The sequence below is a fragment of the Ascaphus truei genome, chromosome 10, assembly GCF_040206685.1.
Source record: "Ascaphus truei isolate aAscTru1 chromosome 10, aAscTru1.hap1, whole genome shotgun sequence".
Taxonomy (NCBI): Eukaryota; Metazoa; Chordata; class Amphibia; order Anura; family Ascaphidae; genus Ascaphus; species Ascaphus truei.
Window position 1 is genome coordinate 55,571,048 of NC_134492.1, and position 18,176 is coordinate 55,589,223.

The 18,176-nt window shown below is 47.0% G+C and overlaps 1 protein-coding gene across 8 annotated transcripts in view; it reads left to right on the plus strand.

Annotated features, from left to right (window-relative positions):
- Window positions 1–18,176, plus strand: part of LOC142503964 (putative oxidoreductase ZK1290.5) — a 93,486-nt gene that overhangs the window by 45,533 nt on the left and 29,777 nt on the right. For 4 of the 8 annotated variants that reach the window (XM_075616983.1, XM_075616986.1, XM_075616981.1 and 1 more), the window contains exons 5-6: window positions 6,086–6,268; window positions 9,062–9,121. The exons of 1 other annotated variant lie outside the window; for it this stretch is intronic. In XM_075616983.1, coding sequence (XP_075473098.1) covers window positions 6,086–6,268; window positions 9,062–9,121 — 243 coding nt within the window. Of the gene's footprint in view, window positions 1–6,085; window positions 6,269–9,061; window positions 9,122–11,414; window positions 11,520–18,176 lie in introns of all 8 variants that reach the window. 3 more of the 8 variants (XM_075616982.1, XM_075616985.1, XM_075616984.1) reach the window with 3 other exon arrangements.

The following is an 18,176-nucleotide window of genomic DNA, read 5'->3' on the forward strand; positions in this document are numbered from 1 at the left end:
GGAAACTACTGATCTAAGGAGATGTTTCGCAGAGACTGTCTCTTGAGGAGAGCTTGAGTTAAGAGAGTACGTTTGTTGTTGGGGTTGTAGCACACAGTCTGTTTATATGAGGGATGTTTTGGATATTATGAGTCCTTTCCTCAAGACACTCCATGGGCTTCCCGATGACGCCAGCCTCTCCCTGACTCCTCCCATCCTATGAGAGCCCCCGCTCCCCTTGAACCACAGCCAGCTGATTGTTTTCACACCATTGTCGTGCGCAGAGACAACATGTACTAAAGATATGAGGCAGGAAATGAGCGGCTTTCCGTATTCTGGGAAAGAAATGTTCCACGTTGGCTGGTCCTGACTCCTTTCCGCATGTTATTATTCCTGCAAATTCTTCTCTAATTACTCAACAATGAGGTCACTCAACAACACTTCAACTTTGTGTGTCTATCTATATATCTATCTATACAGTGGCGAGAAAAAGTTTGTGAAACCCTTAGGATTTTTACATATTTCAAACATAATGTTATTAGATCTTAATCTAAGTCCTAATAATAGAGAAAGATAACATGACACAAAAACGTGATACTTTTTCAACATTTATTTATCCACAAATGATTCAACATTGTATATCCGTGTGTGAGGAACATATGTGACCCTTTAGATTCAGTACCTGGGGGCGCCCCTTTGAGCAGCAATGACGTCTGATGCGCGTTTCCTGTAACTGCCAGGCAGTCTCTCAGATCGGTTCAAGGGATTTTTAGAGCATTCCTCCTTACAGAACTGCTTCAACTCAGTGACATTTGAGGGCTTCCTTGCAGGGACAGCTTGCTTCAGGTCCTGTCACAACATTTCGATGGGGTTTAGGCCCAGACTTTGACTAGGCCATTCTAAAATGTGGAATTTCTCCTTCTGCAGCCATTCTTTTGTCCATCTGCTTGTATGTTTAGGATCATTGTCTTGATGCATGACCCACTTTCGCTTCAGCTTATGGACGGATGGCCTAACATTCTCCTCTAGAATCTTCTGATACAATGCAGAATTCATGGTTGTGTCAATGATTGCAAGCCGCCCAGATCCAAAGGCAGCAAAGTAGCCCCACACACACTCCCACCACCATGCTTAACGGTTGGGATGAGGTTCTTCTGTTCGAAGGCAGTGTTTCGTTTTCGCCAAACATAACGTTTCTCATGAGTCCAAAATTCTACCTTTGACTTGTCTGTCCAGAGTAAATTGTTCCAGGAGACTTGTGGATCATCTACAGTATGTGCTCTTTGGCAAAGTTCAGATGGGCAGCACTGTTATTTTTGGAGAGTAGTGTATCCTGCTCGCTATCCTTCCATGAACACCATTCTTGTTCAGTCTTCTTCTGATAGTTGATTCATTGGCACTTACATTAGCCAAAGCAAGTGTGTCCTGCAGATCCTTGGATGTTACACCGGCTTATTTTTGTGACTTCCTGGATGATTTGCCGGTTTGTTCTTGAAGAGATTTTGGTAGGACGATCGTTTCTGGGTAGTGTGACTGAACATTCTCCATCTGTTTGACAGTGGATTGATGGAGTCCCAAATCCCTAGAAATGGCTTTGTAACCCTTTCTAGATTGATGAGCATCAATAACTGAAGATCTACCTAATTATTTAAACACTTGATTCTAATTATCCCCTTTAATTTAGTTGATAAAACAGCGTTTCCCTAACTCTTGCACATACCCGACTCTTAATTACTAATTGTTTGTCTAATTTATACTGTACATAATTTTGCTTCAAAAGACATGGAATTGGTTAATATAAACCCTGTTTGATATTTAAGAAAAGACTGGTTTTGATTTAAGAAGGTTATCATGGAATTTCTGTAATTATCATTGGGGTTCACAAACGTGTGTGTGTGTGTGTGTATGTATATATAGATATATACACACACATTTTAAGTTATGGTGGGTGAAAAAGGCGACAGGAAGCACTGTATGCTAGGTGATAATGGTGAAAGGCGGGGTTGCAGACCTGTTTAAGACGTGTGAATGTGCTCACAAGTGATCTTTTTATTTGCTATATGTGTATATATATAACACACTTCAACTGGATCTCTAGATTTTCTACATTTTGTTTCTATTTGAGTGCCGGGCTGCATCAGTGTGTTCTCTTCAGTATATGTCATCTATCTATCTATCTATCTATCTATCTATCTATCTATCTATCTATCTATCTATCTATCTATCTCTCTCTCTCTCTCTCTCTCTCTCTCTCTATCTATCTATCTATCTATCTATCTCTCTCTCTATCTCTCTCTCTATCTCTCTCTCTATCTCTCTATCTCTCTATCTCTCTATCTATGTCTCTATCTATCTATCTATCTATCTATCTATCTATGTCTCTATCTATCTATGTCTCTATCTATCTATCTATCTATCTATCTATCTATCTATCTATCTATCTATCTATCTATCTATCTATCTATCTATCTATCTATCTATCTATGTCTCTATCTATCTATGTCTCTATGTCTCTATCTATCTATCTGTATCTATATGTCTCTATCTATCTGTATCTATATGTCTCTATCTATCTGTATCTATATGTCTCTATCTATCTGTATCTATCTGTATCTCTGTCTCTACTGTATCTATCTGTATCTCTGTCTCTATCTATCTGTATCTCTGTCTCTATCTATCTGTATCTCTATGTCTCTATCTATCTGTATCTCTATGTCTCTATCTATCTGTATCTCTATGTCTCTATCTATCTGTATCTCTATGTCTCTATCTATCTGTATCTCTATGTCTCTATCTATCTGTATCTCTGTCTCTATCTATCTGTATCTCTATGTCTCTATCTATCTGTATCTCTATGTCTCTATCTATCTGTATCTCTGTCTCTATCTGTATCTCTGTCTCTATCTATCTGTATCTCTATGTCTCTATCTATCTGTATCTCTATGTCTCTATCTATCTGTATCTCTATGTCTCTATCTATCTGTATCTCTGTCTCTATCTGTATCTCTGTCTCTATCTATCTGTATCTCTATGTCTCTATCTATCTGTATCTCTATGTCTCTATCTATCTGTATCTCTATGTCTCTATCTATCTGTATCTCTGTCTCTATCTATCTGTATCTCTATGTCTCTATCTATCTGTATCTCTATGTCTCTATCTATCTGTATCTCTGTCTCTATCTATCTGTATCTCTATGTCTCTATCTATCTGTATCTCTGTCTCTATCTATCTGTATCTCTATGTCTCTATCTATCTGTATCTCTATGTCTCTATCTATCTGTATCTATCTGTATCTCTATGTCTCTATCTATCTGTATCTCTATGTCTCTATCTATCTGTATCTCTATGTCTCTATCTATCTGTATCTCTGTCTCTATCTATCTGTATCTCTATGTCTCTATCTATCTGTATCTCTGTCTCTATCTATCTGTATCTCTATGTCTCTATCTATCTGTATCTGTATCTATCTGTATCTCTATCTCCCCTGTTCTCTCTCCCCTATTCCTCACCCTCTACCCCATTGTCTCTCTCTCCCTCCCCCCATTTTCCTCTCTATCCCCCTTCTCTCTCCCCACCTATTATTCCCCCCCCCCCCCTCCTTCTCTACCCCTTTGTCACTATGCTCTCGTTCTTGGCCAGTCTTGGGGACAGGCTGTTCCCTGATTTTGTTCCTGTGACACTAGGATGGATGGACACAGCTTTCAGAGCACTGCCAATCCCAGCAGGCAGAGGAGGCCCCAGAATACAAAGCCTGGAGGGGAACTCCTGAATGGAGAGAGGGAGGGAGGATGGGAGAGGGAGGGAGAGGATTTGGGGTGGGGGGAGAGATTTTACCCTCTCAGTGCCACAGGGCTCTGAAAAGTAATTCAAATGTGTATGTGTGTATGTATGAGACCCATAAAGGTCGAAACAGCTCTCTGTGAGTGGTTTGACTGGCTTTGCTTCTAATCCCATGCTGTGCTTAAACGCTGTGAACAGCAGAGCATTTGCTTATAAGGGTTCCATGTAACAATGGATTTCAGGCTAAAGGTGACACGTTGGGTGCTCATTTGCATGTCATTTCCCAGAATCCTTTGCTGCAGTGGGAGCACTGTATGCGCGGTGATAATGGGCGAAAGGCAGGGATGCAGACCTGTCTAAGACATGTGAATGTGCTCACAAGTGATATTCTTTATTGGCAATATGCTAACGGTGGAGGTTTTTTGTCGCCTTTTTCACCCACCATAAGAGTGTGTGTGTGTGTTTCAGCACAGGTGTGTGTGTTTCAGCACAGGTGTGTGTGTTTCAGCACAGGTGTGTGTGTGAGCAGTTCAGCACGGGTGTGTGTGTGTGTGTGTGTGAGCAGTTCAGCACATGTGTGTGTGTGTGTGAGCAGTTCAGCACATGTGTGTGTGTGTGTGAGCAGTTCAGCACAGGTGTGTGTGTGTGGGTGTGTGTGAGCAGTTCAGCACAGGTGTGGGTGTGTGTGAGCAGTTCAGCACAGGTGTGTGTGTGTGTGTGTGTGAGCAGTTCAGCACAGGTGTGTGTGTGAGCAGTTCAGCACAGGTGTGTGCGTGTGAGCAGTTCAGCACAGGTGTGTGTGTGTGTGAGCAGTTCAGCACAGTTGTGTGTGTGTGTGAGCAGTTCAGCACAGGTGTGTGTGTGTGTGTGTGTGTGTGTGTGTGTGTGTGTGTGTGTGTGTGTGTGTGTGTGTGTGTGTGCAGTTCAGCACAGGTGTGGGTGTGTGTGAACAGTTCAGCACAGGTGTGGGGGGGGTGTGAGCAGTTCAGCACAGGTGTGTGTGAGCAGTTCAGCACAGGTGTGTGTGTGTGAGCAGTTCAGCACAGGTGTGTGTGTGTGAGCAGTTCAGCACAGGTGTGTGTGTGTGAGCAGTTCAGCACAGGTGTGGGTGTGTGTGTGAGCAGTTCAGCACAGGTGTGGGTGTGTGTGAACAGTTCAGCACAGGTGTGGGGGTGTGTGTGAGCAGTTCAGCACAGGTGTGTGTGTGTGTGTGTGTGTGTGTGTGTGTGTGTGTGTGTGTGTGTGTGTGTGTGTGTGTGTGTCTAAGCAGTTCAGCACGGGTGTGGGTGGGTGTGAGCAATTCAGCACGGGTGTGGGTGTGGGTGTGAGCAGTTCAGCACAGGTGTGTGTGTGTGTGAGCAGTTCAGCACAGGTGTGGGTGTGTGTGAGCAGTTCAGCACAGGTGTGGGTGTGTGTGTGAGCAGTTCAGCACAGGTGTGGGTGTGTGTGTGAGCAGTTCAGCACAGGTGTGGGTGGGTGTGAACAGTTCAGCACAGGTGTGGGGGTGTGTGTGAGCAGTTCAGCACAGGTGTGTGTGTGAGCAGTTCAGCACAGGTGTGGGTGTGTGTGAGCAGTTCAGCACAGGTGTGTGTGTGTGAGCAGTTCAGCACAGGTGTGTGTGTGTGTGTGTGTGTGTGTGTGTGAGCAGTTCAGCACAGGTGTGAGTGTGTGTGAGCAGTTCAGCACAGGTGTGGGTGTGTGTGAGCAGTTCAGCACAGGTGTGGGTGGGTTTGTGTGAGCAGTTCAGCACAGGTGTGGGTGGGTTTGTGTGAGCAGTTCAACACAGGTGTGGGTGTGTGTGTGAGCAGTTCAGCACAGGTGTGGGTGTGTGTGTGTGAGCAGTTCAGCACAGGTGTGGGTGTTTGAGTTGTGAGCAGTTCAGCACATGTGTGTGTGTGTCAGCAGTTCAGCACAGGTGTGGGTGTGTGTGTGAGCAGTTCAGCACAGGTGTGGGTGTGTGTGTGAGCAGTTCAGCACAGGTGTGGGTGTGTGAGCAGTTCAGCACAGGTGTGTGTGTGTGTGTGAGCAGTTCAGCACAGGTGTGGGTGTGTGTGAGCAGTTCAGCACAGGTGTGTGTGTGTGTGTGTAAGCAGTTCAGCACAGGTGTGGGTGGGTGGGTGTGTGTGTGTGTGTGTGTGTAAGCAGTTCAGCACAGGTGTAGGTGTGTGTGAGCAGTTCAGCACAGGTGTGGGTGTGTGTGTGTGTGAGCAGTTCAGCACAGGTGCTGCTCTCGCATGGATTGGTGGGTAACAGGTTGATAATATTATTTTCGGACCCCCAGCAGTGCTGACCACCTTCCTCCCTCCCCCTCCTTCCCCCCGGCAGATGGAGTATCACCCCTTCCAGAGGCCCCAAGAGCTGGTGGATTATTGCAAGAGGAGTAACATTGTATTTGGGGGGTATTGTCCTCTGGCCAAGGGGCAGGCCCTGTCCCACCCAGACATCCTGCGGCTGGCAAACCGATATGGGAGAACGCCAGCGCAGATCTGTATCCGCTGGAGTATTCAGGTTAGAGGACGCGCTGACGCTGTGCTGTCACTCACATGGTGTCACTGTGCTGTCACTCACATGGTGTCACTGTGCTGTCACTCACATGGTGTCACTGTGCTGTCACTCACATGGTGTCACTGTGCTGTCACTCACATGGTGTCACTGTGCTGTCACTCACATGGTGTCACTGTGCTGTCACTCACATGGTGTCACTGTGCTGTCACTCACATGGTGTCACTGTGCTGTCACTCACAGTATCACTGTGCTGTCACTCACAGTATCACTGTGCTGTCACTCACAGTATCACTGTGCCGTCACTCACATGGTGTCGCTGTGCCGTCACTCACATGGTGTCGCTGTGCTGTCACTCATAAGGTGTCGCTGTGCTGTCACTCACATGGTGTCACTGTGCTGTCACTCATAAGGTGTCGCTGTGCTGTCACTCACAAGGTGTCGCTGTGCTGTCACTCACAAGGTATCGCTGTGCTGTCACTCACATGGTGTCACTGTGCTGTCACTCACATGGTGTCACTGTGCTGTCACTCACATGGTGTCACTGTGTTGTCACTCACATGGTGTCACTGTGCTGTCACTCACAAGGTGACACTGTGCTGTCACTCACAGTATCACTGTGCTGTCACTCACAGTATCACTGTGCTGTCACAAGGTGACACTGTGCTGTCACTCACAAGGTGACACTGTGCTGTCACTCACAGTATCACTGTGCTGTCACTCACAGTATCACTGTGCTGTCACAGTATCACTGTGCTGTCACTCACATGGTGTCACTGTGCTGTCACTCACATGGTGTCACTGTGCTGTCACTCATAAGGTGTCGCTGTGCTGTCACTCACAAGGTGTCGCTGTGCTGTCACTCACAAGGTATCGCTGTGCTGTCACTCACATGGTGTCACTGTGCTGTCACTCACATGGTGTCACTGTGCTGTCACTCACATGGTGTCACTGTGTTGTCACTCACATGGTGTCACTGTGCTGTCACTCACAAGGTGACACTGTGCTGTCACTCACAGTATCACTGTGCTGTCACTCACAGTATCACTGTGCTGTCACTCACAGTATCACTGTGCTGTCACATGGTGTCACTGTGCTGTCACTCACAAGGTGACACTGTGCTGTCACTCACAGTATCACTGTGCTGTCACTCACAGTATCACTGTGCTGTCACTCACAGTATCACTGTGCTGTCACATGGTGTCACTGTGCTGTCACTCACAAGGTGACACTGTGCTGTCACTCACAGTATCACTGTGCTGTCACTCACAGTATCACTGTGCTGTCACTCACAGTATCACTGTGCTGTCACAGTATCACTGTGCTGTCACTCACATGGTGTCACTGTGCTGTCACTCACATGGTGTCACTGTGCTGTCACTCACAAGGTGACACTGTGCTGTCACTCACAGTATCACTGTGCTGTCACTCACAGTATCACTGTGCTGTCACTCACAGTATCACTGTGCTGTCACAGTATCACTGTGCTGTCACTCACATGGTGTCACTGTGCTGTCACTCACATGGTGTCACTGTGCTGTCACTCACATGGTGTCACTGTGCTGTCACTCACATGGTGTCACTGTGCTGTCACTCACAGTATCACTGTGCTGTCACTCACAGTATCACTGTGCTGTCACTCACAGTATCACTGTGCTGTCACAGTATCACTGTGCTGTCACTCACATGGTGTCACTGTGCTGTCACTCACATGGTGTCACTGTGCTGTCACTCACATGGTGTCACTGTGCTGTCACTCACATGGTGTCACTGTGCTGTCACTCACAAGGTGACGCTATGTTGTCTCTGTGTTGGAGGGACCATGTGAGGTGAAGCAGACGTGTACACACGCATATACGCTTACATGCCTATACATATTCATGATTACATACACATGCATACCACGCACAGGTACATACGGGCATGCACATGCATACACACGCCCATGGTGGCATATACACGCACACTCTCCGGCTCTCTCCCCGTTGAAGCCTCCAGCTGATAACAGGACAGGATACAGTATCCTACAAGTCACGTCCATCGCTCGACAGAGACTGCCACTGTCAGCAGAGGGGCAGGTGTCCCGCTGGATATCTGCCTTCATACCCCATGGGAGTCTCAAGGTCTCAGCCCGACCTCTCACCGCCCCCCCCCCGCACAGTGACAGGGACACGGCCCGACCTCTCACCGTCCCCCCCGCACTGTGACAGGGACACGGCCCGACCTCTCACCGTCCCCCCCTGCACAGTGACAGGGACACGGCCTGACCTCTCACCGTCCCCCCTGCACAGTGACAGGGACTCAGCCCGACCTCTCACCGTCCCCCCCTGCACAGTGACAGGGACACGGCCTGACCTCTCACCGTCCCCCCTAAACAGTGACAGGGACTCAGCCCGACCTCTCACCGTCCCCCCCTGCACAGTGACAGTGACTCAGCCCGACCTCTCACCGTCCCCCCCTGCACAGTGACAGGGACACGGCCTGACCTCTCACCGTCCCCCCCCACCCCCCAGCACAGTGACAGGGACTCAGGATCTCGGCCCGAGCTGCCCCCAGTCTTGCTACACCTGTAGGGAGAAAGGTTCAAATATGTTTAGTTAAAAAGGTTAACCCTCGTTTGTCTTGCTGCACATAAAATGCAATGTGTACATATCATTGAATGATTATGTAAGAGCTATGAATGCAGTTTTGTGCCACGCAACATAATCTCCGGAGCTAGCGATGTGATTTAGTGTCAGTATTACAGATACAGGAGGCAGAGTCTGGCCTGTAATACATCAATGTGTTGTTTCTCTTCAGAACGGTATTGTCACAATCCCAAAGTCCACTAAAGAGGAACGAATCCGAGAGAACTGTGAGGTGAGAAACGTGGCTTCTAACGGCGCGCCGCGTCCTCGTGGCTAATCCTGCGCGCCTCTGCTCTGCTAATTAGCACTTTCTGTGAATACGCTGCTATTCCACAGTGTTCACATGTCTAACATCTGTTTATTTGCAGTGTTTTGGGGATTTAATGGTGGCTTTGACATGCAGTCTATATATCATTATATAAACCACGTGAAGCGCTCTGTGCAGAACAGACATTAGGATACAGGAATTATAACCCAAATACAAAGGTGCAGAGTCTGTGTTCTTAAGAGCTCGCAATCGCAGCTGTACGACGCCCGGCCTTTATAGAGAGGAAAACACTTCTTAAAACCGCTGCTCGGCTTGCACTATAAGCAGGTCGTTAAGATAATTGTCTGCTGGTAACGCTCCCTCCGGAATAGACAGGAGGAAGCTGTAGAGGATGTGGGAATACATCCCTTATTCCCACAGTCGGATTGCAACATGGCGGGGCCCTGTGCATTGTGAGCGCGGGGGCTGGAACCTGCCCCTCGCGTCACTTGTTCTTCTCCCGGCCCAACTTCCGTTATCGCAGGTTTAAATGTTGTGGTTAAAGTTAGTGATTGCGGAAGTTGGGCCGGGGCAGAGGGCAGGGCCCAGTGCAGTCGCACCGCTGGCTCTGCCATGAGCCGGCTGTGCTTATTCCCCACTGTGGGAGTTCCATGAACCGCAGGTTCAATTCCCCCGAGGAGTAAAATGAGGCACAGAGAGGAACCTCCATGCTTTTTGTTCTGGACTTTGCTTTGATGGATCAAGACATGTTTCTCCAAGTGTGCCCCAGTTCGTGATTGTGGGGAGCGTCAGGAGGAGTTCCCCAAAGCACACGATATAATGGGATGTATCGAGTTCTGTGCCGTCTTGCCCCTGATATTTGGACCCAATAATGCGCCAAGCTCTGAGGAGGCACAAACCTCTGCTCAGAGATACACCGATAAACATCTGGAGGTGTCTGGGTATCGACGTGGAGAATAGTGCGTATAGAGGAAGCGCACTGTGTTTTGGAGCCGAGCTGCAGCGTATGTAAGAACAGTTTCTTCGTTTGAAGAATTTTAGACGTCCGCCCCCTCAGATGTGGCTGATTTTGGGGGGCTAATAAAAGGAAAGTTGAGTGGGGAAGAGTATAATAAATCGCATTATAATCTGTGCACCATGTAACTCCTCCCCAACTCCTCCTACTGACTCTCCCCAAGGTGCAAACTGGGACAGAGACGCAGAATGTGATACATCTCATTATAATCTGTGCACCATGTAACTCCTCCCCAAACTCCTCCTACTGACTCTCCCCAAGGTGCAAGCTGCGACAGAGACGCAGAATGTGATACATCTCATTATAATCTGTTCACCATGTAACTCCCCCCCCCCCCCCAACTCCTCCTACTGACTCTCCCCAAGGTGCAAGCTGGGGCAGAGACGCAGAATGTGATACATCTCATTATAATCTGTGCACCATGTAACTCCCCCCAACTCCTCCTACTGACTCTCCCCAAGGTGCAAGCTGGGGCAGAGATGCAGAATGTGATACATCTCATTATAATCTGTGCCCCATGTAACTCTCCCCAACTCCTCCTACTGACTCTCCCCAAGGTGCAAGCTGGGGCAGAGATGCAGAATGTGATACATCTCATTATAATCTGTGCCCCATGTAACTCTCCCCAACTCCTACTGACTCTCCCCAAGGTGCAAGCTGGGACAGAGACGCAGAATGTGATACATCTCATTATAATATGTGTACCATGTAACTCCTCCCAACTCCTCCTACTGACTCTCCCCAAGGTGCAAGCTGGGGCAGAGATGCAGAATGTGATACATCTCATTATAATCTGTGCACCATGTAACTCCCCCCCCCACAGGTGAAACTGGGGCAGATTTGGCAAAATGCTTTGACACATAGGGGCAGATGCCAGGTTTTTGTGCCAACATTGCTCTGATACATGGACGCCAAATATACCATCAAGCAGAGGACAAAACATGTCGGCATTGCAGCACTGACACATCTCTCTACCTGTATTGTCAAACTGAAACCACGTCGCAGTATCCTTACTGTATATAGCTCCACTGTCCGTTTACATACAAGGGGATTTATTCATATTAATATAATCCCAAACCTCCCTTCCCATTTTGGAGCATGAGTATGGTGAGATAGTGACCAGGGAGTATTTTGCCTCCGCGCACCAGGTTTAGACTTTGTAGGAATACGGCACTTTTTTCGGTGTAACCGGAGCCCGTCCCCTGCCCGCGCACTAACCTCCCGGCACCTGCGTTTCCCCAGGTGTTCGGTTTCTCGTTAGCGGAAGATGACGTTCTGACCCTAAACCGCTTGCATGACGGGCGCCACGTGACCTGGGACCCGACCGATATCCCGTAGCTGCCGCAGGTTTGAGCATCTTTCTGTCTCACTCGCCCCCCGTGGGGCTGTAACCCTTTGTGTGTGTGTGTGTGTGTGTGTGTGTGTGTGTGTGTGTGTTCTGGCCCAAGCCACACCCTGATAGACACGTAGGGACAGGCAGGTTAACTCAATCTCATATACAGTATCAAGCAAGGGAACCTTCTTACTCGCTGAAGTGTTTATTTGGGGCAACAACATACAAATAAAAAGGGGGGAAAGTAGTGAGGAAACACTGGAACATGAGAGCGATGGAGGGGGGGGGAGAGCTATGAGGGAAGTGGACTAAATGCAGGATATAGGGATAGGTAAAAATCAGTAACGTTCCCAGGATAGGAGAGATGGCGGCTCAGGGTGGCTGCTGGTACTAAGAGACAGCATGCTGGTCTGGGCTGAGGGAAATTAACTGGTACACTAACACTTGGCAAGGGGAGGGGGAGCAGTCCATCCTGGTAAAAGGCAGGGGTGTTGCCAAGGCAACTGGCTGAACCCAAGAAACCCACAAGGGGTCGCAACATTGTTGCAACAGCCAGGCTGAGGAGCGCTGGCAACCGGAAGGCAGGGGAATATAATCCTGATCCAGGAATATATTACCTGAGTGGCAAACAGGCGGCCTGATCCTCCGCCACTGGGAGCCTGGGGTGTGTGTAATGAATATACTAACAGCGCCTCCACCTGGGAAGGATCCTCACATAGTGGGATAGCCCCTCCCAAGACAATACAGCCAGTAATTGCACACAAGGGTATATGTAACAGTATTTACTGGACAGTAACTTATAACAGGAACAATACAACATAACATATAACAATACAATATATATATAGCTATACCGACCCGTGGAATATTCCCCACAGTAATTGGGTGCAGGAGCACCAGTGTCACAGTGTCCAGGCCACAATAGCCAATCCCACCCCAAGTGTGTGACAGCGCTGCCCTTGTGTATTGTTGGTGCACTTGTAGATATACCTGCCCGCGCGCTCCAGCCCCCGGGTGCCGCTGGGTACTAGCAAACAACCGATCAGTCTGTCCACCGTAGATCCGCCTCCGTGTGCGGTGGTATCCGGTTGGAGGGTCCCACCTTAGGATAGTCTCTGGTTTGATGGCCTGGTCTGATCCCAGACGCAGGCAGCGCACACCACGTGCATCCGTAGCACATATGCTGACTAACACTATATTGCTAAGGGAAGCGTCACTGTCTAAGGGCCATCCCTACAGCACACAAGCTATTAGTGATGGGTCTAGCTGGGACCTACTGTATGGGGTTTTCTGACCTAGTCCAGTGGAGCACGTCTCTTTGGACATTACCTATCCCCCTGCTATCCTGCTTACAGCTGACTCATTCACTAACTGACCTAACTATCCTAACTGTCAGCGCGAGCTCCCCTTACCACAAATGCAGCAGCCCTATTGGCTGCTTGTGTTCCACCTCACTGCAGCCCCTGAGGCTGCTGGGAACTGTAGTTCCCTTTGGAACCTATTCCCTTCTGGCCGCCGCTCCTAGGGGCACTCTGCGCATGCGCAATGTTCTGTAATGGCCACCGCGATACTACCTGTTCTGCGCATGCGCTGAGACTCGCGCATGCGCTGAGACTCGCGCATGCGCCATAACATCCAAGATGGAGGCACCCTATGCTCACACCACTCCAGATCCCCAGCGACCCAGTCGCCCCTCACAGCGCTGCCCGAAGCTCCCCTAGCACGAAACTCCCTTAGCAACCCGGAGCTCGCTGGGTGTCTGCACACCCTGCCGGCAACAACCATGCGCACCCCCGAAGCATCACGAGTGAGCGCCCTGGACCGGCAGGTAAAAGGAGATGATGGGGTACCTGGCTAAATATATATTGTTTGTATATATAAATAACAAAAAGTCAGCGCTAACTAGGATATTCCAATGATATTGTGTAAATACAAAAAAGTGTTTGTGATAAAGACACATTTTAAAAAATGTGACAGTGGAATAAAGACAAAAATCACATATATAAGCGTGTGACACCTCAAATAAGTGTATAATAATACTTTGAATACAGTGATAAATGCAACAAAACATCCATATATTGAGTCCATATAGTGTATAAGGTCCATATACTGGTAATAATAAAGGATATATAGTGCTGTGGCAGTTCCACAGCTTCTAAAAGGATGAACCACATCCACGAAGATCTGTTTGGAAAAGGGAAAAGGGAAAAGAGGCGTGCGCCTCGTAGCATAAATCTGTGACATTTAATAACAATTTAATAGATAAAAGTAGCACACTCACAAGTGTAACTAGAAAATGCGAGATACTGAGAGATATATTATCTCAAATCAGTGATACTCATATTATCTCTGGAGAGAACTTCTTCTGCTCCAGAAGGGAGGACAGTCACTCCGAATCCAAGGTCCATGATAAGGTGTAAGAGTCCATACTTTTAAACCATCCAGGAAACAAAATAGCAACAACGTTGTCCAATTTGTATCAACGTAACCACTCTAGCGCCAGTGTCTCAACGAAGTTACTGTACGTGCTGACGAAACGCGTTGGGACCCGGATGTTTAGACCTATTACGTTATCCCGTCTCCACGAGCGGTTAGTGTATGGAGACACTTGCACTACAGTACAACCAGCCTCACACTGATGAGACCCAAAAGGTTGAAACAGCTGTCTGTGAATGGTTTCACTGGCTTTGCATCTAATCCCATGCTGTGCTTAAAAGCTGTGTGAACAGCGAGCATTAACTTATAAGGGTTCCATGTACAAATGGATTTCAGGCAAAAGGTAAAAACGGTGTGGTCATTTGCATGTCATTTCCCAGAAAACCTTGCCGCAGTGGAAGCATTGTATCCTAGGTGATAATGGTGAAAGGCAGGGGTGCCGTCCTGTCTAAAACATGTGAATGTGCTCACAAGTATTGTATTGTATGTCTTTATTTATATAGCGCCAAAAGTGTACTCAGCGCTTCACAAAGAATACAGTACAGGGATTTATAATAATACAATAAGCGCAGCAAAATCAGACAATAGGAAAGGAAATCCCTGCCCCGAAGAGCTTACAATCTAAGGTTTGAGGGGAACTTAGAGACAACAGGTGAGGGAATAAGTGCTGTAGATGGCTGTGCTTGGCCACAATGGGTGGTAGGAGTGACTGAGTGTGGGACAGTAGCCACGAGTGCAGGCTATTGGGATGCTGATTTGTGTGTCGAGTTTTAAGGTTAGTCAGTATTAAATGAAAAGGTTGACACCATTTGGATGGGAGGAGATGGCAGTGAGGCATGAATGAGAGAGCAAGTGTGTATGTCTGGCTTCAGGGAGATCCCCAGCAGCAGGAATGAGTAGATAAAGGGTGTGAATAGAGGATTTGTGTGGGTGTTTTTTATTGAGGGGTAAAGAAGTTGTTGGGAGAGAGGTGTATAAATAATGGTGCAGTGGGGAAGTTGGAGAGAACAGAGACATTCACAAAGAAGTGAGGAAACAGTCAACAGAAAAGGCAATAGGGAGGGCATAGTGAGATGCAGGCGGAGAGACTTTCCAGGTGTGTGTGTGTGTGTGTATATATATATATATATATATATATATATATATATATATATATATATATATATATATATATATATATATATACACATACACAGCTCAACCGCATTATAACGCTGTGCTTGGGGTCCAAAGAATCACATCGCGTTATAAGCGGATCACGTTAGAAATAATGTACAATTGTATGCATTGTACAATAAAGTATTTAAGATACCGATAATCGTGTAGTAAAGTATTCATAAATATGAAAATTGGGAGCCACGCTGGCATCGCGTTCTAAGCGGATACGCGTTGTAAGGGATCACGTTATAACAGGGTTGAGCTGTATATAGAGTACAAAATCCCCACCCCGTCAAGTAACCATTTGATTTCTTTCCATCTTGTGATACACTTGAATGTGTTTGACATTTCCCCGGTTACGCTGGTTTCAAGCATATCCGCTACTTCTGTTTATCTGTTTTTGGAATTATGACTTCATAATTACCTGGCAAACCTAAAGCAGGGTTCGGAGGCCTGACAAACAGTCTTATTAAAAAAACTACATCCGATAAAGATTTGTGAAACCGTCCAAAGCTGCTGTTTATCTTGCAAATGCTAAAAGGAAAAGAAAACGATATTTCAAAATACTTGTTGGTTTAAAAAATGGTGTTTTAATCTGCTGCTTGAATCCAATTAAACTTGTACATTTTGTCACAGGGACGGGCCCTTTAAGTATATTTTGATGCACGTGTAGCTGCTGTTTGAACATGATATGTATACAGAAGCCCCCTGTTTATTGGTCCTCTTATAAGGACATGATGGGTGAGGGCGTCAGAAACAGATTTTATTCGCTAAAAGAAAACGGCTTTATTAATTTCTAAAGCACATAAAAATCCCCGTGTGAGCACATTGCATTTCCCAAGCAGGTCTGCCACCCTGCCCTTCCCCATTATCTCTTGGCATACAATGTTTCCACTGCTGCTATGGATTCTGGGTAATGACCTGCAGATGAGCACTCACAGCGAGTCACTCTTTGCTTCTTGTCCATGGTAACAAGGATCCCCTATAAGTTTATGCCTGCCGCATCGCACAGCTTTTCAACACACTCGGTTAAAGAAGAGCATGCACGTCATTACCCAGAATCCCTGGCTGCAGTGGTTGCGAAGAGATAAAGGGGAAGCGCAGGATCGCAGGCCTGTCATCGACATGCGACTGCGCTCACACGTGGGACCGTTATTCGCTGTTTTTGTCCCTTTTTTACCCACCATAACTTATTATGTCTGGTTAATGTGTAAAGAAACAGAGGCCGCCAGAGGCGCGGGCTTTACACAGGGTTACATTTACTGTGATAACGATAATTATATTGTTTTCTACATGTGTTTCTTTCATTAGTTTGACATATTTGGAAGAGGAAGATCACACGCGGTCCCGCTGCGTGACACAATAGTACCTTTGTTAGGTATCTTTTATTGTATTTTCTTTTTTTAAATATAATTATCAATATAATTGTCCTCAATCAGAATCTGGACAAAGGGGAAACTGTTGAGGACTTGATGAGAAGCCAGAAATAAATGAGATTTTTTGGAATCGTCAGTGAAAATAGATCTGAGCGCCACTGAACCCCCGAGGGGATCCGCGTTAATTTCAGCTGCAGGGGACCCCCTGGTTCATGAGATACTTTCCAGAGAAGGCAGCAGCTTCTACTAAAACCCCCTGCGTGAAGCCGCCATGGAAAACGTTGCGTCTTCTTATTCACCAGCGGGATTTTTAAGCCGCCATCTTGGAGGGGGCGGTAACGGTGCCATGTTCAGAGATAAGGGTCTCTGAGGCTGAAAGTAGTGTGGGACCCCCTGAATGTAAAAACACACCATCCATTGTAAATCCAATCAAGTAGGAGGAACAGCGCCTTGAACCAGCGAAGGGTTAGAATGAAACTGGTTTTCCTGCTATATTTCCCAATGTAAACAGCCAAACCTTGGAGAGTATCAGTAAGAAAATATTATCGTCGTCTCGCAGGTTCCCACAGGAAGCTGGACACGGTGTGGGGTGGTTCTGTTTATCTTTCGTGCTGCGATATTAGTGGAAAGCCGTGTCCTAGTCCCTGTTCCTATAAATATAAACACACCGCAGTGTATAGTGATACTTGGCATGACTATATGCCATGCACAACCCTCTCCATCGCCACAAGTAAAGATGGATTCGGTATATGTGGTTCTACATATTGTATCTGTGGCCATATCGTCCTCTGGATCAAAATGCTGTAGCATAGGTGATGGACACGTCCTTATTCAACCTCAGCTACTATGTAACATATATACATATAATGTGCTAATATAGATATGTGCGTATATATCATATATAGTGTGTGTGTATATATTCATACATACTGTACACACACACATCTATATCATAGTTAAGATATTGGGTTCTAGGTGCACAAATCAGTCCCAGGCACACAGGACGGTTCTAGGATTACCAATCGGTGCTGGACACATGGAAAGGTTCTAATACCACCAATCTGCTGCGCACATACAGGCCGGTTCTAAGACCACCTATTAGTCCTGTCACACGGAGTGTTCTAGATCAGCAGGCAGACCTTGCCACGTGGAGAGGTTCATCCTCTCCTATCAGCAGAAGCAGTAGATGTGAAAGGGAACGTGGCATTGATGTTACCTCTCTGGAGCTTCGCTGGGTTTTTGGTGGGTTCCTGGAACCCCCTCCCCCCTAATATTTACACTGGCAAGAATGATCCAAACGCAAATTAATCAAAATCTTTCTTTTTCCTAATAGTAGGGATCTCCAAACTCAGTCCTCAAGGGCCACCAACAGGGCAGGTTTTCAGGATATTCCAGCTTCAGCACAGGTGGCTCAATCAGTGGTTCAGTCTTCAATTGAGCCACTGAATGAGCCACCTGTGCTGAAGCATGGATATCCTAAAAAGCTGGCCTGTTGGTAGCCCTTGACGACTGAGTTTTGAGACCCCTGCTAAATAGCACTGATGATGTACACAGCGCTGTACATAGCACTTTGCAGGGTACGGCCCGTCCCTGGAGACGACGTGACTTGTTCAGGAGACGTGAGAAACTTGTGTGGCTAATTTGACACGGACGGCTGTCACGACAAAAAAGCAAATGGCAAACACAAATATCTCACATCGC